The sequence below is a fragment of the Amphichorda felina genome, assembly GCF_050947745.1.
Source record: "Amphichorda felina strain 45539 chromosome Unknown scaffold_1, whole genome shotgun sequence".
In the NCBI taxonomy this organism is placed as follows: domain Eukaryota; kingdom Fungi; phylum Ascomycota; class Sordariomycetes; order Hypocreales; family Bionectriaceae; genus Amphichorda; species Amphichorda felina.
The window spans coordinates 4103842-4125844 of NW_028145049.1; the positions used below are offsets into that span (position 1 = coordinate 4103842).

The following is a 22003-nucleotide window of genomic DNA, read 5'->3' on the forward strand; positions in this document are numbered from 1 at the left end:
CCTCGAGGACGCTAAGCTGGGAGGGGCCGCCGGCGAATTGAGGGGCTACAATGGAACCAGATAACGGGCGATTTCCACGAGTTGTCGTCGACGGGATGATAATGAGTTCTCAGTGTGCCTGACTATCAGTCCATCCAACCGTGTCAATCATCACCTGTTCCGCTCGGCCAGGCGGCAGGCGGGGCGCCGATCGAGTCTCGACTTGGTTCAGTGATAGCCTTAACCTCAAAAGTCGGGAGTCTTGGACTTGGCCCTGCCCCCCTGAAGCCAATTGAGTCCATGACCCGCATTGGCAGCGCGGGGAGGGCGTCTTGGCAGATCCAAGAGGAGCTCCATCGGACCAAAAAAAAAAAAAAAAAGGTGTCAAGGAAAGGCAAGATGTGATACGCTTACATGAATCTTTCCATTCTCCTATCAATACCATCTACAAGAACCGGGGGAGAGTGAAAAGAATCGCCGCAATCTTCAATCTCTCTTTTCCTGTCGGGTGATCTGTGCTGCGTGATTTGCAGCCAGACGCCCCCAATTGCTGTGCCCGCCGAAACGGCATCTCGATCTCTCTTGTTGAAGCTTTGATGTGACTTTCCAGTAGCGGAACAGGCATGGCGACGACGCAGACTGATGAATGTCGCGGCAGGAAAGACGGTTGGTGCCTTAGCGCGATGGACCGAAGTGACCCTAGAATAGATTGCACGGCTCTAGTGAATACGGATTGTGACCGGTTGACATGGCATTCTGGTGTTGGGCAATTGATTAGCAATAAGTGTCAAGATTGTCAAAGATCGTCAAGATCGCCTGTCTTGATAGAGGGCGCATTGACTGGCTGCCAGCTTTGACAATTCGCAGTCCCCAGTTAATAATGCTTTCCAGATCCGGGAGTACCCCTGGACCAACTGGCAACTGCCGTAGACGTGTTCCGAGTAATAACTTGCAACAAGTCTCACCAGCAGTGAGTCTCGCGATACCTGGCGCGGATACTCTTGATAGGCGTTAACTTAGGTATCTCGCAATCCCGAGCCGGATAGGTAAGCTGCTTCGCCATCTTAGTCCGGCGCCTACGAGTACTTGTACTTGTACTTGTATCTGATGGTGGCTGTTGCTGTTGCCTGAATTGGGGCAGGCACGTTGTGGCTTGCTCAGCTGAGCTCGGCCACACCGTTCTGACTATTGCGGCAACAGCGTTCCAGGGAAGGTGTTGCAGACTGGCTGGGCAACTCCTAAGCAATAATAATAAAAAGTGTCCTCTTCTTGTGCCCCCGATTGTGCAGAGGTGGCATAATAACCCTCTGCCCACAGCCTCACAGCAGGTTATTGGAAGCACAACACAGGCTCAAAGTCACTTCTTTGCTGGCACACCCCCCCGGCCATGGTCGACCTGCAAGACATTGATGCTACCCTCAGGTATTCTTCCAGAGCCTTCCATTGGTCGGCTCGGCGGCTGGTCCTCTGTCGGGTCACGGGCTTCATTTGTTGAACCGTATCCGTACGGACAGGTTGTAACGCTACCGACTGCCACCGTGAACCACGGAACTCGACTCGTCCGCCGGGCAGGAGGATGAGTCGTGTGCCCTCTGCGCTTCTTCAGCAAACAGCTCGGCCAACAAAGAAAACAAGCTGTGCAGACGCGCCAGCCCTGCCAAACACGTCCGCACGCACACACACCCAGTCCCCAAAATAGCAGTCAGCCAGGAACCAGGGCAAACCCAGGCGCGCTTGCTGCACCTCGTGTGGCTGCCCCGGGGCCAAGCCAGGATGTCCCCAGCCGCCGCGACGGTCGCCATATCGTGGAGGGAGGGCCGACGGTATGTACGGTAGCCGACAGAACCCACACTCGGCAGCCTGCGTGTCTGCGGGCTAATATCATGTGGACGTCCCATGTCCTTGACGCAATACGCAGTTGACGGCGGCCGGGCAAAAGTGTTGGGAGCTAGCCCCAGCCTCCTCCTGTGGTCACAGGATCACCACCGTACCCGTCGATCCCGGAGAATACTAATGCTAACGGGATAGAGAAGAGGTGTACTATTAAAGCGCCTTACAACACACAAATACACTCACCGCCAGAAGACCGTACCAGGCCTCCGGCGACTACTATATGTACGCGCAGCAGTAGTGGTATTACCAGTCAACCAGTGTCTTGCACCAAGCAGGTTGGACAGCTTCATGAGACGAATGTGCCACATGACATGTACCGTCCGTCACCATGTCAAAGCCTGAAACGCAAAAATAAACGGTTTTTAGGGCATCGACGACCAGATAAGACGCAAACGGCCATACCAGAGCGCCTGCGATAATACTACCTGGAGATATGGGACAATCATGAACCCCCACTCCCAACTTGGGCTTCCCCATCGCGTGACGTCAAAAATAGGGTCCTCCCGTTCCTCGTAGGCCTCCAGGAACTCTATCCGCCACTAACAATCATCTCACTTTCGGAAGAAAAAAAAAGGGTAACCCCCGCTCAGCCCTCTCTTCGAAACCCTGTGCGCTGTGCTGCTGGCCTTTCCTCTGCCAAGAGAAGCAATTCGCCCATCATGGCACAGGATGACGTCTACCACAAGATCGGCCGCGGCGGCGCTGGCAACTACTACGCCGCGGGCGACAAACAGCCCGGTGCTAACACAGCCCCCAAGGTAATACGCCGTGTCCTCTCTAGCTACAGATAACGTACTAGGTGCCCGTGCTAACGAGATGCGCGCATCCAGGATCTCGAGGCCCAGAAGCCAGCAGCGGACGACCACGCGCCCACCACCTCCCCCGTCAGCCTCCCCTCAGCACCCGCGCGCGCAGGCCGCGGCGGTGCGGGCAACTACGTCGACGACACGGCGGGCGTGGCGGACCACGAGCGCAGCGTGGCGCAGAAGACGGCCGCGGCGGTGAAGCAGCATCCGGCCCGGGCGACGGGGCTCTCCGGCCGGGGCGGGGCCGGCAACTGGAAGACCGACGCGGCGGCGCGGGAGGCGAGGCGGGCCGAGGAGGAGAGGGGCCGGGGCGAGGAGCTGGAGAGGCAGGCCAGGGAAGCGGTAGATCAGGGGCTCAAGATGCCAGATAAAGTGCACCATGCGGTGGAAAAGACCAAGGCATGATGAGCTGAAAAGGGGGGAGAGGGGGCTACGATTGGCTTGGTTGGTTGGTTGAACGGGGTTGCTTGGAGCGAGAATACTTGTGCGATACCCTTTAGATTTGCGAATGTCTTTCCATCTTGTGTTTATCACATACTCTACATGCATACAGCGTGGGGAACATCTTCATCTACCACAACAGCCTCTTTTGCTCGAAGCCAAAGTCTGCCTTCTTCCAGGCGTTGTACACGGCCGAGGACAGCTCGTCTTGGGCATCCAGTACGTCATCCTCTGGCGTCTCGAAGAGGTTGTAGTCCTGCTCACATTTTGTACCTACATCCGGGAGGGTGCCGTCGTCAAAGTACGCGCGCACATATCGCGCCGTGCAGACCGATGGCGCCGCCGTGCTGCAGTGCTGTATCAGGGTTGTCAGCTACATGTTCTCGCGAGGAGGGGAGGGGGTGGAGGTTGTTGGACTTACACCTAGCGTGTTCTGCTGGAGAACAACTGACCCCGGAAAGTGAGCAGAGTTGTTGTGTGCGCTCTCGAGGGGCGTGACATTGTCGTACAAGTTGCCAATGAACAGAATAGGGTGGTCCGTCTCAACTTGGATGTTAGCTAGGGGGGAGGGGAACAGAGTCAGCATCGTACTACTATTATTATCCAGCTTGAGATGCCACATACCTTGGGGGACGAAGCGCCACTCCGGGCGGACCGTCCGGCCCACGCATGGAAGCCGGAAGTTCATGTTGGCGGCGCCAATCCACTTGCTGACGCCGCGGATCTTCTCCAGGTACTGCGCGAGCTCCTCGGGCGTGTCGTTGACAGGCACCCCGTCAGAGCACATGATGGCGGGGAAGGCGTCCAGCTCATGGACTGTCTCCTTGGGCTCCGTGGCCGGCGTTTCCGTGATGGAGCACAGGAGCTTAGACATAGGATCGCCGTCGTTGCCTAACTCGGCAAGCACCGTATCATAGAAGGGCATCCCGTCCCCTCTCTCCAGAGCCGCGTAGATGCGTGCCATGACCGGGGCGGTTGCGAGGGGTTTGTAAAGCATCCCTCGGGTGAGGGCCTGGAGAAGGCCGTAGGTGACGAGTATGGGCAACTCGGGGCCAGTCGGGGTGGCCCATGATGGGATCAGGACGGGCTTCTGCTTCAAGGCCTTGAGGAGATTGTCGCGGCGTTCCCGAACCCCATCGGGCTGTGGCGCCCAAAGGTCACACTTTTCGGGACCAGCAGAGCTGCAGGCCTCATCAAAGGTATCAAAGATGGCATCGGCGTCCTTGACGAATCTCGAATGATCCTGCTCGAACCAACTCGTATAGTCAACGTTCCCTTCCCGGCACGGCATTATTAGCATCATTGGCCCAACACACAAGACCCCTGGCCGTCAAGACTCACCGTCGCTGACCAACCTCTCGACCCTATCCGGATACATGCTCGCAAATACGCCACCTAGGATGGTGCCGTAGCTGAACCCCCAGTAGCGGAGTTTTGAGTGGCCTGTTTGCTCGACGAGCTCGAGAAGGTCCCTCGCGCTAGACGCAGTGCTCAGGTACTTCATGATGCCAGTCTCGTTCATAGCCTCCTCACAGGTTCGTGAGAATGCGGCGGCCCGGCCGTAGGCATCGTAGATGAGACCGGGACGCTCATCGACGACAGGCGACTCCTGCATCATCCAAAGCTGTCTTTTCTGATAGCTGCCCCAGCAGTCCATCCTCGGTGTGGAAAGGCCAACTAGCACACTCAGTTAGACCATGACCCTCTTGACGCCGTACAATACTTGAGGTACTCACCTCCTCGAGGATCCCAGCTAATGATGTCCTATGAACCAAAACAAACATCATTAAAACATGAATCGACTTTGTCACCGAGCGCACTTACATGATGATCACCCGCAATCTTCTGGAGCAAAGGGCCCTCTATCTGCAAGACTGCTATGCCCGATCCTCCGGGACCCTGTGATTTAAGGCAGTGTCAGCGAATGCTGCTCCAGAACTACTAGTATGTTCTCCGAGGGGATACCTACACCGGGATTCATAAACAGAGGCGGGACGGAAGGCCCCTTTGACTTGGCCGGCAGTTTCATCACGCCGAGAATGACTCGCCTCTCGTCGGTAGGATCCTGCCAGTTCATGGGCACCTTGGATTTCTCAATCAACACAAAACCCTTCCCTCGAACCCCCATGGGGAGCACTACTTACTTCAAGTCTAGCACATTGGAACTGCCCCAGGTAGCAGCTCTCCCACTCGAGAGTCTTGTGCGATTTCATCTGCTCACCGAGTTAGCACTTATTGTCCGTACCCACCTGTAACAGCTAACATCAACTTACATCCTGCCAGCTCCATTTGTCTCCCTCTTTATCCTCATCGCGCCCATTCGGAAACCCGTGCGCCCAGTTCGAGTAGAAATTAACGAGCAGCGATCCGACAGCCAGGAAGCTCAGAATGGTGACCATGGCCACCCTGTAGCGCGGGGACCGCCGCTGGGGCGCCAGCAGCGGGCTTGTCTCACACAATGCCGCCTTGTCAGACATGGTTGGTTCACCGTGTTTACCGTGTTAAAGAGGGGTGTGTGTTCACAAAGAGAGAAAGGCGGGTTTCTGTCACGACATCCGAGACCTGTCGACAAATTTGAGCATCGCCCATGAATCGTGACGCAGCAGGAAAAGAGTCGAGGGTCATGGCCCAGGCGTCCCGTCTCTCGCAAGCATCCTGGAATGCTGATCAAATCATCCCCCTCCACCCAGGACAGTTCGGCAGCCGGGGTGGCCGGGCTGGGATTGGAGACGGCGAGTCTGGGACTAGCCCTTCTCGGCGAGATGCTTATCGCTTCCCCCAGGTTCTGGGCGGAGGTTCGCTCACAGAGCTACGGGATGGCGTGTGCGGCTGCGTCACACCAACTCCAGGCCAATTGGGGATCAGCTTTAGGGAGTTGGGCCATGATGGTAGTGATACCTGTTGGTCATTTGGTGGTCCTCCATCTTGTTAGGTGCACAGTGCCATTCGACGTGGTGATGGAAACCAATTTCTCTTCACCTAATACATACAACCAGGGAGGCGCCTTCCTGGCTCACCTCACTGAAGTCACTAAACTCACTGCTAAGTCACTAAACCTGAACTTACTGACCGCATTGAGTGAAAGACCCTTGTGGTGCTGGTGATCGAATGTGGGGCCCTTCCACGGGATACGTACCCGACGGAGATTCCTCGGGTAAACCCTCCGGTCTTAGCCGGCATGGCAAAACTTCGAACGCCGACCATCGCCAGCGAGTCGCGCAACACTCTTTCTCATCGACAACTCGCCACATCGCTCTCTCCTCCCCGTTCACGCCCGAGAACAAGAACAAAACACACGAAAAATAATGGCAACGGTTTTTGCTTGGGGCGCTGGCGCCGCCGTCGCCGCATTTCTGGTACTTAAACCTCGAATCCGACTAGGGTACAAAAACGGATGACTTGACTAACCTGTCTTCAGGGTCGCGCCGGTGTGGTCGCATGGCGACGTTCGCGCGGTGGCATCGGAGCCATGGGCAAGGCCTTCTACAAGGGCGGCTTCGAGCCCAAGATGACCAAGAAGGAGGCTTCGCTAATCCTCACTCTCAAGTACGTCCACTCGCCTCCCCCACTCTTCTTCGCCTTATGGTTACTCGCATGTTGCTAACGGGATTTGTCTTCGCAGTGAGCGCAGCATGACCAAGGAGAAGATCCGCAAGGCCCACCGAACCATCATGCTCCTGAACCACCCCGATCGAGGAGGCAGCCCGTACCTCGCGACAAAGGTCAACGAAGCCAAGGAATTGCTGGACAAGCAGTCGTAACGGACGATGGCCCTCGAGTGCGAGGGTGGATGTATATGTATATCACGAGGCGCGCGAAGAGGGCCGCGGGGAGGCCCGCGGCTTTTGAGGATGGAGACTGTACAACAACGTGTATTCTCATAGCGATGGCGTTTATCTGGTTGATAGAGAGCTAGTTTGACGAGGAGCGTGCAGAAGCAAAGTGCGACTCGAGTAATCCATATAGACTCAGGAGCCCGAATCTAGGGCTGATTCTCTCCTCACTCGTACAGCCTTTCTTTCATTTTTCCTTTCCCTTTTCTCCTGGTTGTTGAATCTCTCCGAGTTCCTTTTCAAGCATTCCAAAGTTCTGGCTCATATTCCTCACCTGTCATCTCCGCCTCGCACTGACGCATTTCCTCGATAGACACTCCAATGAGGGCTCGCAATGTGAAGACGGCATCGTTGCCGGCGTTGTGGAGGTGCTTACTCACAATACCGAGATCTGCCAGGACACCCTCGAGGCCCCGACCGCTGTTGATGCCCTTCCATGCCTGGTGGATAGCTTGGCTGTCCAGCATGCGTGTAATGCTCTTCATCTCCGTCACGTCCACCCCAATCGACGCTAGATACTGGATATCCTGCTTCGTGTCGTGGCCGACGAGGACAATCTCTCGGGATGCCTCCACATATGGTCTCAAAATGGATACGATGGCGTCTGGGAGCTCCGCCCGACTGGGAAATGTACTGACACTGAGGTCGTGTCAGTACCTGAGGGAGACATCGTAATTGGAGGCTACCTACCCAAAGTCGAATGCGTCTGGGCATCCAATGACGAATTGGTGGTTTACGAGGCCCGAGTACTCCTTTGTTCGGAGATGATGAGCGTTGATGAGCGGCCACCAGTCCCTCCCACACGGGCCCCGTGGTACGTTCTGGATATCCCTCCTGTCCAGAATTGCGATGCCGACCTCGGAGACTGGATTGGGCGGACGTTCGATGGCTTCGACGTCGACACAGGCAAAGACGACGTCCTCGCCGTTCCTACCACCCTTAATAATCTGCCCTTCTTTTAGGGCGAGCAAAGCTTGTGTCTCGCCAAGCATGTGCTTGCGATCCGCTCGCTTCATAGCAGACCTCTCCTTTCTCTTCTCGTCCCTGTCACTCTTAGACGGCGGCACACTAATGAGCTTCAGTTTCTCCAGCCAGCCATCCTTCTGCATCTGGGAGGCAGACAGGAAGGCCTCTGTGTCGCTGGTGCTAACATCCGGCCACTTGTCAATATCAAACTCCTCCTTCTCCCGGAGTCGCCTCAGATATCGCGGTCTTGGGGTACCACCTTGGCCAAACCTCATGAAGAATCTGTCAGAGTTGACGCCGCCGGGGATTGCCAGGGCGATGCCGAGCTCTTCATTAACGAAATCCAAGAAGACTTGGAACTGGGCTGCCGGGACAAGGAGGTATGGCTTAGGTTTGGGCTTTGTTGGATGGTAGAGATAGAAACTGTAATGGTGATTAGCGGGCGAGATTGGTGTGAGGCGGCGAAGGGATCATACAAGTCCCAGACTCTGCCCTCGTGGATCTTCTCAAAGAATGGGATCACCTATTGACAGATCAGCACCTCGATCCCGTCAGAACAAAACACACGCAGCGTACATGAGGTCTGTTGGTTCTGCCGACAAAGTTGTACGGGTAGCCTTGGATGACTCCCCAGGGACAGAACTCGGCATCTTCATCCAGCGGCTCGCCAATCTGAAACCGGGAGTCGTCAAAGGCATGTTCCGTACAAGCCCGCGGGCCGGCATCATGGGTTAGAAACTTCTGAGGAGCGTCTGGGTCCACAGCAGGACGGTGTTCAGCCGGGGGCTGGAGTGGCAGCTCAACATGTGCCACCTCTGTCAGCAAATGTTGCTGATCGGTCTCTACCTCTGCAGCGGGGCGTTCTGGTTGTTCCCTCGGCGCGAACCTGATATGGTGGGTTCTCTCCACCAATTCGATGCGTTCTGTGAGGTTCATGGCGTAGCTTGCACTGGCATTCAACGCGTGGTAATGCGCTTCGATGGATTGCGCCAAGAGGGCAATGGATGGATGGAACCAGTAGAGGAGATCGAGGAGTGAGGGGGTGAGGGGGGGGGATGGAAAGAATCGTCGCTGCTTTCCAAACTTGCTGAAGTGAGAGCTATCCTGAAGTGATGGGTGAGGTAGTGGCCAAGTTTGAAAACAGGCAAGTGCAACAAGTGTTCAAGTGCCTGCAAGTGGAACCGGCGAGACGGCTGAGAGACGGCTGCGCACATTGAACAGCCCCAACAGTATGGCAAACAGTACCCAAGTGTAAGGCAAATAATGTAAACACACGCATGTCGCCGTCTCCTTTTCCGATTCTTGCCAGCAGGAGATGCAGAGACCCGTCTCGAAATGATGTTGCAAACATGACACCCAAAGGCATGACCAAGTAGAACCAGCTGTAGACGCCGTATTAGCAGATGCCCATACATAATCAGCCACAATGTTCACCCAAAGCTACCTACCTACACTTAATCGTTACATTGTAAGTTAATTAAGTATCACTGCCGGCTTGCCAAATCATCCTAGCCTTAGCAAACAAGTCTCGGGACCGCGCCAAATAATCAACCCCATTTCTCATACTTCCCCCCTTTATCACCCGTAGTATCCCGCCCCATGCCTATCTCGATTTATAAAACTGTCCAAAAAAGTCAGAAACCACATCACCCATCTTGTTGAAATAAGAACTCACCTCTGCGGCCTCCTCAGGCGTCACGTCCGAAGGCTCAGACTGCTCATTGTCGATCAACCCAAGTTTTGACCAACGCATCTTGAACCAAAAGTCTCTCCTGTCCCCTCCCAGGGTCCCCGATAGGAGCTTCTTCTTCAGGTCACGCACGAAGTTGTTGAATAGCTTGGGCTCGTCCATGTTGATCAGCTCCTCCCGCATGACACCGCTACACTCGATGGCCTGGGCGTATTTGCTGTCACCGAAGCTGTCTGTCACCAGTGTCCGGATGATTTCTCCCATCTGCTTGGCCGCGTCCTCGAGCGCCTCTTCTGAATCCGCAATGTCCAGGGCATGCTTGAAATCCGGAACCGCATTGTCGGGAGAGATCTTCTCCTTTTTCTCCTCGCCGAGCAAGGCATCGACATCCAGGCCAGAGATTGGCTTCACTGGTTCCCTACGTCGCCTGCCCTTTGCTTTCGGTGGCACTAAAAAATACAATGAGTATACCATAACCATAGCACACAAAATGAATCGCAAGATACCTTTCTTGACTTCTGCCGCTTCGATGAGGGCATTCATTTGTTCTTGGACCTTCTCTATCAAATCCTGGGGTGGTGCAGAGAATCGCAACAGGACATCAGGCGTGGGAGGTATAGGAGCGTCCGGATGTACAGCTCTTGCTTTGACGGCGTGATTTACCCTGTGGATGGATGGGTTGTATGAATCATCAATCGGAACGTACTCGGCAGGTTCCCTAAGGGCCCGTCAGTGATATTCCTCACAGGGTCAAATATAGTGCGCACCCTTCATCATCAATACCATAAGTAGACAGGTCCATTGCATCAACATAGTCGCTCATTGCCTCATTGAGTTTGTCTGATGGCAGGAATCGATGCTTGCTCAGAGTTTGACCACTGACCGTAATCACCCTATCCAGGGGAGGGAATTGATAGCTTCTAATGTCTTCAGCAAAAGGAAGCGGTACGTCGTATAGACATTCCCAGTCAGGCTCAGCATTTGGGACAAGCAGGACAAGCACTGGGTCCTTGCCATCCTTGGTCACAATGCGCGCCACGGCATAAGATTCGACCTCGATGAGCGCCCATACAAGCGATGACAGAGCCAGTTCCGACTTCTCGTCAAACTTACGGGCATGCGTGACGCACGCCTCCCCAATATTGAGGAACGGCTCGTGCTAGAATGCCTAGGTTAGCCAAGAATTCAATGAACAGTATTGGAATCTCACCTTGCTCCAGGGAATGAATCCCAAAATCGTGAAACTTTTCTGGGTCTCTAGTTTTGTAATGTTGTGTTCAGACTCGCTGATATGGACAGCTGTGCGACCATACTCGAACCCCTTGGCCAGAGAGTCGAACTCGACATCACGCTTGCCGCCCGGCGCATCTGGATCGTTTACCTTGTATGTCCTGGCCTGCTTCACGCCTGAAAATTCGACCCCTTCCATCTGATCGCCGTCGGCGGTTTGGGTAGATTGCGTGCCACCGCCGCCTTGTTCCGATTTGACCACAACTGTGCTCGCTCCAAGTGGCCTAGCCAAATGTGTCTTAAAGTACCTCTCGACATTGATCTGCATTGCTGCTGGGAACTTCTCTGGATCTCCCAATGTCAAGGTGCCGTCATATGTTTTGTACGGCTTTACAGCCTTGACCGTCGGGGTATCAAGCCTGTCAATAGCGTCGGCCATGGAAGCGAAGTTGCCATTGTCGCAAGAATCAACCAGTGCTCTCAACGTCTTCTCGTTCTCAGCCTATACATTTGTCAGCCTAAATCTGATACAATTCTATTTAGGTCTGTTTTTACCTTTGTCGGTGACTTGTCCTCTTCCTTAAAGCCGTATTCCGGATCATCAAAGTCAACACCCCTAAAGCGGCGTTAACGTTGCCATGATTTCGGCGGTAGCTGGTTAGCTTACAGGACTGTGAGGCGAATGTTGGACGCATTCATCTTCTTGGCAATCTCCTCCACATCTTCCGAGTCCATTGCACCCTGGCCATCGGTGACGAGGTATATTTGGCGGACGAACTTGAGCTTCTTAGTGAACGAGTCAATCATGTCGACGGCAACGACAATGGCCGAAATTGCATCGCCAGCCCACGTCTCGCTGGGCTTTACAGACGCCTGCAGTGACCTCAGCGCTGACATGGGCATCGGGGCAAGCTCCTGCAGCACCGATATGTTCTCGTAACCATCAGTCTCCTGCAGCTTGTTGTTGGTCTCGTCGGTCCTCAGCCCCACAACACCGACATAAAGCGTCTTGCGGTTTGCTGAGACGACGTCGGTGATCTTGTCCCACACAAAACGCATGCTCCAGTCCAGATCCGACTCTGAGCGCCCGTTGTGAGATTGGGCCATGGACGATCCAAGGTCCAGGATAAAGACCGTCGCCTCCTTGTCGGTCATCGTGTCAACAACCACAATGTCTACCAAACGCGGTTGATTGTGAATGAGAGTGATAGTAAAAATGAACAGATGAACAGATCAGAAACCAATGATGAAATTGATGCGAATGTATAGGCGGGAATTTCATAACAAACGAATTGGCCTGTCTGACAGGCATGCTCATCACCCCCCGTCGTTTTCTAGGCAGAAGAGCGGAGCTAAACTTGGGCGCCCCATCGTAGTCCAGACGCGATGACTACGCGAGATCACGTGATGACATATAGGATGACCTCATGGCTGGTAAGGCACCGTTTCGTACGGTTTCATCGCCTCGGCTGTCAGTCACATCAACAAGCACTTGTCCCACCTTCAATCCATCCGAACAAGAACCCATTTCCACTGTGCTTGTTGGTGTCGGCTCAGCATGGCAGGCTCACTCATCTTCTCCGTGGCCCCATACCACGTCATCTCGTAGGTTTCGGGCGCAGGCTGCTACGATCTGTGACTTCAGGACGCTTGTCGCTAACGGACCTCAGCTATGGGACATTGTTGGGCACATCGTTCTTCCATGTTAGTCGCCTCCACGACATCGCGTTCGCGTGGATATAGCCTCCTACTAACTCCCTTGCCAGTCTTTTATCAATGGCCCCGTCATGTTTAGGAGCGTCAATCGCCCAGCCTTTTCCGCCGTCCAGAGTGGCCTCTTTCCCATCTACTTTGGCATGCAGACTGTTCTGCCCATCATCATGGCCCTCACATTCCCCGGCAATGTCCTCCTCAGCCTGCCGTCCGGAATCCAGGGCTTCCTCGACAAATCGGTTCGCTACAGCTCGCTGCTCCCCATCGCAGCCATGTTTGTGACGGGCCTGACCAACCTCACCGTCCTGCTGCCGATGGTCACCAAGGTCATGAAGGACCGCAGGGGACAGGGTAATATTCCCCCCATGAACAACCTTCAAGAACGCAAGTCATTGATGTTAGATGCTGACACTCCGCAGCCAAGCGAGATGGCAAGGAATGGTACTCCGAGGGCCCTCACTCGGAAGAGATGCGCGCTCTTAGCAAGAAGTTTGGGATCCTGCACGGCATCTCATCCTTGGTCAACCTAGCTACTTTCATCTCCGCTGTGACCTACGGCTTTACTCTGGGAGCCCGCATCCAGTCCGTCGCCGACAGGGCCATTTAAGAGGTTTACGCCAGAGCTGAATATTTGTATCGTCTACTTCGCTACGTGCCGCATGCTGCGACGTCACTGGTGCGGAATCTTAATAATTGCGCTAGATATTGGCTATTTGAAATGATTTTAACCATTTTTTCCATATCAATCCGAGCTATCGGGCTTTCCCTTGTCCACCGTTTGGGCTGGAAGGTTGGCCTACCCGGTACCTGTAGGCACTTGTTTAAAGTTAAGCCTATCGGGCTGGGACGAAATCTCAAAATTACTCATCTTCTCGTAGACAATATTCCCAGACCCTGAGATGCTGCAGCTTTGGAGAGTAGGGCGGGCTATCCGTCCTCCAACTTCCTCCCCGTAGCATTGTTGTAGCATCGTCGTGATACTCTCACGAAGTTAGTCAGCGCCGCAATCGCAATCACTTCAAAAGCCGCAAAACCCCCTTCTCCCACACTCGCAAACTACAGATTCAACGAATACTAAAGACACCCCTAAACGACACAAGTACCAGGAGACATGGCTCCACAACCAAAGTACTTGACGGGCGACAAGGCCGGGATCAACGAGTTTATCGACAAGTTTGATGTGCGTTTTTGGACATGACGCAGACCACAGCTCAAGACTCTACAGTACTCACATCCATCTTAGGTTTTCTTGCTCGACTGCGATGGTAAGAATGGGAAAGGCCTATCTGATCCGTAATCTGCCGAATCTCACAAAACCTAGGCGTCTTATGGTCCGGCGAGCATGTGTACGACGGTATCCCCGAGACGATACAGATGCTTCACGCTCGAGGTAAGAAGAGGCCGCCGACTGATGCCAGAAATGCGCCCACCTACTCATGCTGGGAACAGGCAAGAGGACCGTGTTTGTGACCAATAACTCAACAAAGTCACGGGACGAATACCTCAAGAAGCTCACTAGGCTCGGCATCCCCAGTGTCGCTGAGGATGTCTTCGGGTCGGCCTACTCCGCGGCCGTCTACATCTCTCGCATACTTAAGCTGCCCCCTGGCAAGGACAAGGTCTTTGTACTCGGCGAAGCGGGAATTGAGAAGGAGCTGGCATCCGAGGGCGTGCGCTTCATCGGCGCCACAGACCCTGCCCTCCGCAGGGATATCACTGATGATGATTTCAAGGGCCTCGCTGACGGATCGCTGCTTGACCCCGAGGTCGGCATTGTGCTTGCCGGCCTGGACTTCCACTTCAACTATCTCAAGGTCGCCCACGGTCTGCACTACCTGAAGCGAGGCGCGCGCTTCCTCGCAACCAACACCGACTCGACGCTCCCACTGCACCACGACTTCTTCCTTGGCGCAGGATCCATCATGGCACCACTGATCAACGCCTCGGGACAGAAGCCTTTGGAACTGGGCAAGCCCAGCCAGGCCATGATGGATGCTGTTGAGGGCAAGTTCCACCTAGACCGGGCGAGGACTTGCATGATTGGAGACCGGCTGAACACCGATATCAAATTCGGCGTCGATGGGAAGCTAGGCGGTACTCTCCATGTTCTCACGGGGGTGGACAATAAGGAGGCGTGGCAGAAGGAGGATGCCCCTGCTGTCCCAGCCTTCTATGCTGACAAGCTGAGCGATCTCAAGCTTGCCGCTTAATGCCTAGTCCCGAATATGGTGCTTTAAGAAGCGAGAAATAGATTAGAAATGATGATATATGGCTGCACTCTTTGCTCCAAAATCCGGACATGACAGAAAATGCCCCCACGCGTCCCGATGGCTTATTTACTTCTGCTTCTTGGATTGGGCTCTTGCTTTTGCCCCGGGGGATTTGTATGGTCTCAAAGAAGTCGGCATAAACATGCCAACTTGCTTCTGATACTCCTTGTACTCGGGGTACTTTCCGGCTGTGATGAGCTCGGTCAGCCAGGTAGACCCCTGAAACAAGAGCACCAGTGATCCCGAGCCAATCCCGGTCCAGCTGTAGAGGTTGTTGGTGGCGTAGCAGCTCCATTGATACAGTACAAACCAAATGGCCTGCTCAGCAAAGAAATTGGGATGTCTGCTGTAGGCAAACATGCCAGATGTGATGAAACCACGGTCGAAGTCCTCCTTGACGAAACCCACTGGAACTTTGCCATCGTCCTTATACTTATATTTGGCGGTTTGGTAGGCTGTCGACCTTGTTAGTCTTCATGGTAGAAGGGACGGGCAGATGGTAAAAACGCACTCCACATCTGGCCATCGCTGAACCACTCGCTCACAACTAGACCGACCTCAACAGCAAAATATGCCATATCTGCGGTGGTGATACTGTCGTGGAATTTGGTGGAGAGAAGGATGGCGTACGTAGGAGCGCACGAGAAAGCAAAGAGAAGGACACTCTGGATAGAGGAGACGAAGGTGATGTTGAAAATGAACCACACGAATCTGTTGCCATGTTTCTGGAGAATTTCCCTGCATCTCAAGTTAGCTCCTGAGTGGCACGGGAGAGAAGGTTGTTCACCTACCATCGATAATCCTCAGACCCAATGTTATAGCCGCCCTTGCGCCAATAGTTGTAGGTCAAACGAATCTGTGTAAGGCGTTAGAAGCACGCCAGGAGACTTGGGCGTAGAATTTACATACGCTCCACAAGGTGGTCGCCGTAGCGATTAGGTCTACGCGACTGTGAGGTAGGCCGGCGAGTCTGGCCCAGGCGGCAATGTGGACAACGTAGAGATTGGGCAGGAGACTCCACATTCGGTCGACCTGCGAGTAGTTCCTGTTGATCTCTGAGACGACAAGGAAGATGAACGCGAGGGTTATGGACGCTGCGAAGCCTGTGATGAGGGGGTTGGTGTCGACGTAGAGCTGCTTTAAGCTACTGAGACTCCCGATGTTTTCTAGCACCTGGTAAGGGAGCTCATAGAGCTGCGGGATGAAGGGCTCGACCGTCTTGGAGTAGTCGCCACAGTCCTTGAGGGACGCGAGGAGAGGGAGAGCCATGATGGAAAGGCTTGAAGCAGGGGCGAACTTGTGGCTATGGGAGAGCCGGAGAGGGCGCGATCTTGATGGCAGTCGGGACTTCCTTTATTATACCATAAGGCAGAGTCGCGTGGTTCAGTCGTTGTCATCGACTGTGAAGGGAGCTGAAGGGGCTCTCACTCAATGGCGGAGATCGAGAGACTTGCAGCGCTATCGATGGCGGACCGCTCTGGGGTACCGCCTGGATCGCGCCAGCCGTAGCGTCTATTAGCGGCGAGTCCTACGAGTACAGTTGCACATTAGGTAGGCAACGTCTGCAAAAGCTGCAATTATGGAGAATCCCCGCATCGCCGCACCCCGATATATATATATATATATTTATACTATGCGTATAAATATATATTATAATATACGTATAAATATATATTGTTGCTGTATAGCGTTTCCTTGAGTTGGAGCTTTTTTTGTTATTGGAGCTTTTGCGGGCCTTGCCTCATGTGCGACCGTAAAGTCCAGGTGACGTGGTTCCCTTTAGGGATGTTCACCGCCTTCCTTTCAGGGCGGGAACCTGGAAAGGAAAAAATAAACCTACCACTGCGCCCACCCGTGAAGCTCTGAAGCTCTTAACATCGGCTGTACTCAATCTTGTGCTCTCGATTCTGTCGAAACTGGCATGGCTGACTCGATGGAAATCTCGCCAATCCCCAACTGTATTAACTGTTAACTGAAAAGAGTCTCTCAATCATCGCGACCATGCTATTACGTGCATGCCGTCTCCTCTCAGCTCGATCGTTGGCTGAGCTGCGCTCCCCTCGCTATCGATGAATTTGACCAGCTGCATTACGAGGCCCATCTACTCCAATCGGCGACCTGCATGGGGTTGCATCTTCCAAGCCAGAACAATGAGAGTCCTGTGCGTGGCTGAGAAGCCATCCATCTCAAAAGCGGTTGCCGGTCACCTTTCTGGTGGCAGCTTTCAGACGGTGAGTTATGGGCTGGCTGAGCTCATACTCGTGATGAACTGGCTAACGCTTGTATGCTAGCACAACACCCGCAATCAATATATCAAGAACTACTCGTTCGATTTCGACTTTGGGCAATCCTGGGGTCGTTGTGATGTCACCATGACCGCTGTGACCGGGCATCTAACCCAGACCTCCTTTACAAGCGAGTATAAGGACTGGAGCTCGCCACCCCCAGAGTCACTGTTCAATGCTCCTATTGTAACGAGCGTTCTAGAGGTATCAACAGACTCACTCTCACTCCAGACCCCTAGGTAACTTTCGTGTGCTAAGCGAATGGCAGGATAAGAAAGCAATCGCAAAGAACATTGCCGACCAGGCCAAATACGCACGTCTGCTTGTCATATGGACGGATTGTGATCGTGAAGGAGAGCATATTGGAGGCGAAATTGTCGACTCGGCGCGATCCGGCAACCCAAACATAGCAGTCAAACGGGCGAGATTCAGCAATGTCGAGCGAGCGTGCGTATACCCTCAACACCCTGACTAGTATTTGGGCTTATTAGACCTCACAGGCACGTCTTGTCAGCTGCCAGGCGACTCGCGAATTTGGACGAGAAGCAGGTCAACGCTGTTGCTGCCAGAATCGAGCTTGATTTGCGCATTGGGTATGCCTTCACCCGGTTCATTACCAACAGCCTGCGGACTCTCCGGGGGCCTATGGAAAGTATGGTCATCAGCTATGGTGAGTTGGGCCGCCTTAGATTCCGTTATCAGCGTTGACCAGGGTCAACAGGGTCTTGCCAGTTCCCAACACTCGGATTTGTGGTGGATCGATACTTCAAAGTCAAGAACTTCGTCCCCGAGCCTTTCTGGGGTATCAAGGTGATGCACAGCCGCGACAACAAGAAGGTTAACTTCACCTGGGCTAGGAACCGCCTCTTTGACCGCATGTCTACAGTCATACTGTACGAAAGATGCCTTGAAGCAAAAAAAGCTAAAGTCATCAAGGTTCAAGAGAAGCCTACTCGAAAGTTCAAGCCCCTTCCCCTGACCACAGTCGAGCTCCAGAAAGCCGCAACTCGTCTATTACGAATGACTGGGCAACAGGCAATGACTGTGGCCGAGGCACTCTACAATAAGGGCTTCATTAGCTATCCTAGAACCGAGACAGACCGTTTCGATAAAGGCATAGACCTAAAAGCGCTTGTGGGAAAGCAAACTCCCGATCAACGATGGGGTCCATACGCCCAAAACCTGGTAAATGGCGGGTTCCAGCAGCCTAGAGAGGGCAGACATGACGACAAGGCGCACCCGCCTATCCACCCCATCACCTACGCGGCACCTACTGTTCTTAACCACGACGAGGGGCGACTCTACGAATATGTCGTCCGCCGCTTTCTGGCATGCTGCTCGGAGGATGCCAAGGGCATGGCAACTGAGATCGAACTACAGTATGGAGAGGAGCTCTTTAATGCCCATGGAGTCATCGTACTGGAGAGAAACTACCTCGATGTGTTCGTATACGAAAAATGGGACAATACGGCGGAGTTGCCAAAGTTTACCGTGGGCGAGCGATTTGAGCCGACCGAAGCAATAATGACGGAGGGCAAAACGTCGCCGCCCAACTACCTGACAGAGGCAGACCTGATTGCACTTATGGATGCCAACGGCATAGGCACAGACGCCACCATGGCGGAGCACATCCAAAAGATTCAGGATCGTGAATACGTTGCGACGATAGAGCGAAGTGGACAGACTGGGCCGAACGCTGGTGAACCAGAAGAGGCCCCGGCTGGCAGAGGAGGCCGCGGGCGAGGAGGTGGAAGAGGAGGTCGGGGCGCGCGCGGCCGCGGCGGTGCATCCGCAAATACCAGCAGGGGAGGTGTGAAGGTCTTCATCCCGACCCAGCTCGGCGTGGCGCTGATCCTTGGTTTCGACCGGATGAACTTCGAAACTAGTCTCGGTAAGCCGTTCCTTCGAAAGGAGATGGAGTTGAAAATGAAGGCGATATGCGAAGGCCGAACTACGAAGGCGGCCGTGCTCAGGGAGAGTGTAGCCCAGTATCGGCATGTCTTCATGCAGTCGCAGGAAAAACTGCATGTATTGAAGGAGGTGAGTAACATATGCAGGCTTCTATAAAGCCCCCAACCCGCTAACCGCTTTATCCAGGCTTGCCGAGAGTTTGTATTTGGTCAAACCGGGACATGATGTCTATTCGTCTTTTTGTCAACTCCTGCAGAGCCCAGTAGACGGATCTGCTTGTCCGGCGCTCAAAGGCAGCATGTTGACCGTGGGTTTTGGAAACACTGCAGTGAGGCCCGATGGTTTGCGGTAGTAATGATTCGCTTCCACCCACGCCATAGGACTTCCGATATGGAGGATCCTCTCCGAGTGGGTGCCACTGGCGACGGTCGTGCCGTGATAATGGCACTCCTGGGTCCGCGCGTTCTCACAAAGCCTTGGCTACGGTTGAGGTCAGCAATGCTGGTGCATTGCTGCCTCAAGATGGAGAACGGAATGCGTCGGCATCTCCACCATGAAATAACACGACAAGCGAGGTAGACCTCTACTTGGCGGGCACGCAGCAACGGCGTGGATCAATTCGCGGACGGCCGGATGTGAGCGGACGTTGGCAAGCCACAGGCCGAGGATCGGGCTATCCAAACGTGGGGTGGCATCCATGATTGATAGGGTACACTATTGAGGGGAAGTTCAATGGCCGGACAAGCTACTCCGTATAGAGCTTGTGGCGCAACACTGGAGAGGGGGATTGCTGGTCACCTGGGGACTCTCAGTCCTGACTGGTATCTTGAGCCAGCAGCAAGCCCAATCAGGGAGTTACCCTATTAATACAGCAGCGTGATGGTTGCACAGATGCCTGCGTCTGTTGGAACCGGATGCGGCGACGATTGCTTGGGAGGAAGTTGCGCGAATTTACACTTTATCAGACACGCAGTCGGCGGTGGTCTGATACTCTCATTGCTCTGGTTGCCAGCAGGAACTCCATCTACCTGCATCGCGGGCTCATTCCCAGTGTGGATTGGGCAGCAGGCAGTTGATTCAGTCGAGGCCTGAGAGAAGAGACATGCACGAACGACATCTCAGACAGACCTGCATTGGAGTCTGGACAATGCCGTGGTACAGGCATTCAGACCAGGTGACAATTGACAAACCGCATTTACCCCGCGGAGTATTCGTAGTATGGATACCTTTACGAATAGTACTATATCCATCCGTAATACTCGTAGGGAGGAGTGATAAGGTGGCAATAGAGCGACTCTTGTATGGTCACGGCCACATTGTACTACCTAATATAGTAAGCACTACGGATAGTAATACTACATATTTTGGAGCAGAGCACTACGTACGGAGTATATACTCGTAATATCTGTGGCGATGGATACCAACACTTGCTTATTAGAACACTTGAGGGCATATTATTATCGTCAGTGCAACCCGTTTTGCTCCGTGGTGCGTCAGGAGGGACCCATCGGGGTTACGGGGCCACTGGCTGGTACGTACTAACTACATTAGTGTTGTACCCAGTACGGAGTATTCCGTACCTGTCAATGACGAACTCCATAGCACTGAGATAGGAACCTTGATTGATTGATTGTTCCTATCTGACGTAACGCATCAGGTGTCGTCGATAAACTTCCGGACACGTTCGAGACTTCTTTGATGAATACGAGTAGTAGAAGTAGTGATGATCCAAAGACATGTCGGGAGCAGCTGAGTTTGGATCGGCATGTTGCCGGCTTTGGGGCGGCTGCTCTGGATTTGGCATGGGATTTCGGTTTCGTCGAATGAATTTGGGTATTTCATGAATGTGCGGTGGTCTCGGGTTGCGTCAGGTGCGCCACCATCCTTGAAATCCCCAGACGGAGGGCGGGTGGAGCATGGCGGTGCCTTGGTTTAGTGCTTGCATCAGATGGGGCGTTTGGGGCACGTTCTCCATTTGGTGGCCGAAACGCCGTCGCTAAAATTTAGCCCGTGACGAATCTGACGATTGCGCATCGCCCGATTCTGGGGAGGATCGGGAATGAGTCAGTTGTTAGCTGTTAGTATCATGTACCTGAGGGCGTTTGCCCTAGGGCAGAGCATATTAGTGCCTTCCACCAGAAGGACGCGAAACGGCGCGACGACGCAAATGTCAGCCGTGGTGAGATGTGATAAGCTGAGATTACATTACTAGGTAGTACTACTCGTAGATGGGAAAAAGGGGATGAGTATTTATAGGCCCTGTGTACTAATATCTATCCGTACAGACTTGAGGCACAAATTGCGAATGAAAAGGAGCACATAGGCCGTGTCTCTGGTACTGAGAGCCACGGAATATTCCACGGGATAATACTTCGTACATGGTGGCGTGCGCCGGGCGTTATCAGTTAGTACTGCATTCATTCGGTGGTTGTGGCTCGCGATGGTAACAATGGCAATCAGCAATCACGAAGCGACACCAGTGCACCACCATGTTCTGCGTCATTATGCTAGGGACACGCCTCGCCCCGGCGACGCGGGATACTTGGGCAGAGCTGGCCCTCTGTGGCAGCCTGTTGGGGGTGTCACAGCCAGCCTGAACCAGCCTGGACCAGCCTGAGCCAGGGCACGTGGGCGGGGCTGTGCACGCTACACCTCCCACCCCCGAGTGTGTTCCCAATAGATTTTGCATGTGCTTGCAACTTGCCTGCGACTCGCCCCCCCCTGCTGACACCACTCATCTGCGTTGGGAGCCTTCGTTGTGCGCGCGCGGCGCACCATAGCGGCTTGGGCGCTGTTGCCGTGACTGGGCTCCAGCGTTGCTGTTGTTCCATCCTTGTCATCCGGTCCTCGCGCCCTCCCTCCTCCTTCTCCTTCTCTCCTTCAAAGCAACAAGAGAACAGCAAATCCAAACCGAACGATTCTAATCGAGAATCCTGTCACAGTCACGATCATCGCGCGTCAGCTCTGCCAGATCTGCCGCTACTGC

General features: G+C 53.9%; 8 protein-coding genes across 8 annotated transcripts; 5 read left to right on the forward strand and 3 right to left on the reverse strand.

The window, feature by feature from the left end:
- Positions 1-2531: 2531 nt before the first annotated feature.
- Positions 2532-3083, forward strand: ACO1O0_001345 (uncharacterized protein; the record flags this gene model as incomplete). Its single annotated transcript, XM_083190832.1, has 2 exons — positions 2532-2630; positions 2703-3083. 2 exons carry the CDS (start codon positions 2532-2534, stop codon positions 3081-3083), a joined length of 480 nt encoding a protein of 159 aa, XP_083054691.1.
- Positions 3084-3249: 166 nt separating this feature from the next.
- Positions 3250-5596, reverse strand: ACO1O0_001346 (Alpha/Beta hydrolase protein; the record flags this gene model as incomplete). Its single annotated transcript, XM_083190833.1, has 9 exons — positions 3250-3474; positions 3541-3677; positions 3744-4394; positions 4461-4796; positions 4856-4883; positions 4944-5018; positions 5089-5229; positions 5264-5332; positions 5393-5596. 9 exons carry the CDS (start codon positions 5594-5596, stop codon positions 3250-3252), a joined length of 1866 nt encoding a protein of 621 aa, XP_083054692.1.
- Positions 5597-6588: 992 nt separating this feature from the next.
- On the forward strand, positions 6589-6880 carry PAM18 (mitochondrial import inner membrane translocase subunit TIM14; the record flags this gene model as incomplete). The annotated part of the gene is made up of 2 exons (XM_083190834.1): positions 6589-6665; positions 6742-6880. The coding sequence occupies 2 exons, from the start codon at positions 6589-6591 to the stop codon at positions 6878-6880; spliced, it is 216 nt and encodes a 71-aa protein (XP_083054693.1).
- A 311-nt stretch (positions 6881-7191) lies between these two features.
- Positions 7192-11993, reverse strand: YKU80 (ATP-dependent DNA helicase YKU80; the record flags this gene model as incomplete). Its single annotated transcript, XM_083190835.1, has 10 exons — positions 7192-7591; positions 7643-8341; positions 8395-8441; positions 8495-9022; positions 9594-10057; positions 10115-10326; positions 10376-10767; positions 10819-11340; positions 11394-11454; positions 11506-11993. 10 exons carry the CDS (start codon positions 11991-11993, stop codon positions 7192-7194), a joined length of 3813 nt encoding a protein of 1270 aa, XP_083054694.1.
- Positions 11994-12625: 632 nt separating this feature from the next.
- Positions 12626-13158, forward strand: ACO1O0_001349 (DUF4149 domain-containing protein; the record flags this gene model as incomplete). Its single annotated transcript, XM_083190836.1, has 2 exons — positions 12626-12902; positions 12971-13158. 2 exons carry the CDS (start codon positions 12626-12628, stop codon positions 13156-13158), a joined length of 465 nt encoding a protein of 154 aa, XP_083054695.1.
- Positions 13159-13662: 504 nt separating this feature from the next.
- On the forward strand, positions 13663-14761 carry PHO13 (4-nitrophenylphosphatase; the record flags this gene model as incomplete). The annotated part of the gene is made up of 4 exons (XM_083190837.1): positions 13663-13731; positions 13795-13816; positions 13873-13941; positions 14001-14761. The coding sequence occupies 4 exons, from the start codon at positions 13663-13665 to the stop codon at positions 14759-14761; spliced, it is 921 nt and encodes a 306-aa protein (XP_083054696.1).
- A 126-nt stretch (positions 14762-14887) lies between these two features.
- ACO1O0_001351 (uncharacterized protein) lies at positions 14888-16090 on the reverse strand (the record flags this gene model as incomplete). Its single annotated transcript, XM_083190838.1, has 4 exons — positions 14888-15276; positions 15333-15559; positions 15613-15677; positions 15731-16090. The coding sequence occupies 4 exons, from the start codon at positions 16088-16090 to the stop codon at positions 14888-14890; spliced, it is 1041 nt and encodes a 346-aa protein (XP_083054697.1).
- Positions 16091-16971: 881 nt separating this feature from the next.
- Positions 16972-19242, forward strand: TOP3 (DNA topoisomerase 3; the record flags this gene model as incomplete). The annotated part of the gene is made up of 6 exons (XM_083190839.1): positions 16972-17052; positions 17113-17310; positions 17375-17553; positions 17607-17776; positions 17828-19146; positions 19204-19242. The coding sequence occupies 6 exons, from the start codon at positions 16972-16974 to the stop codon at positions 19240-19242; spliced, it is 1986 nt and encodes a 661-aa protein (XP_083054698.1).
- Between the last annotated feature and the right edge of the window lie 2761 nt (positions 19243-22003).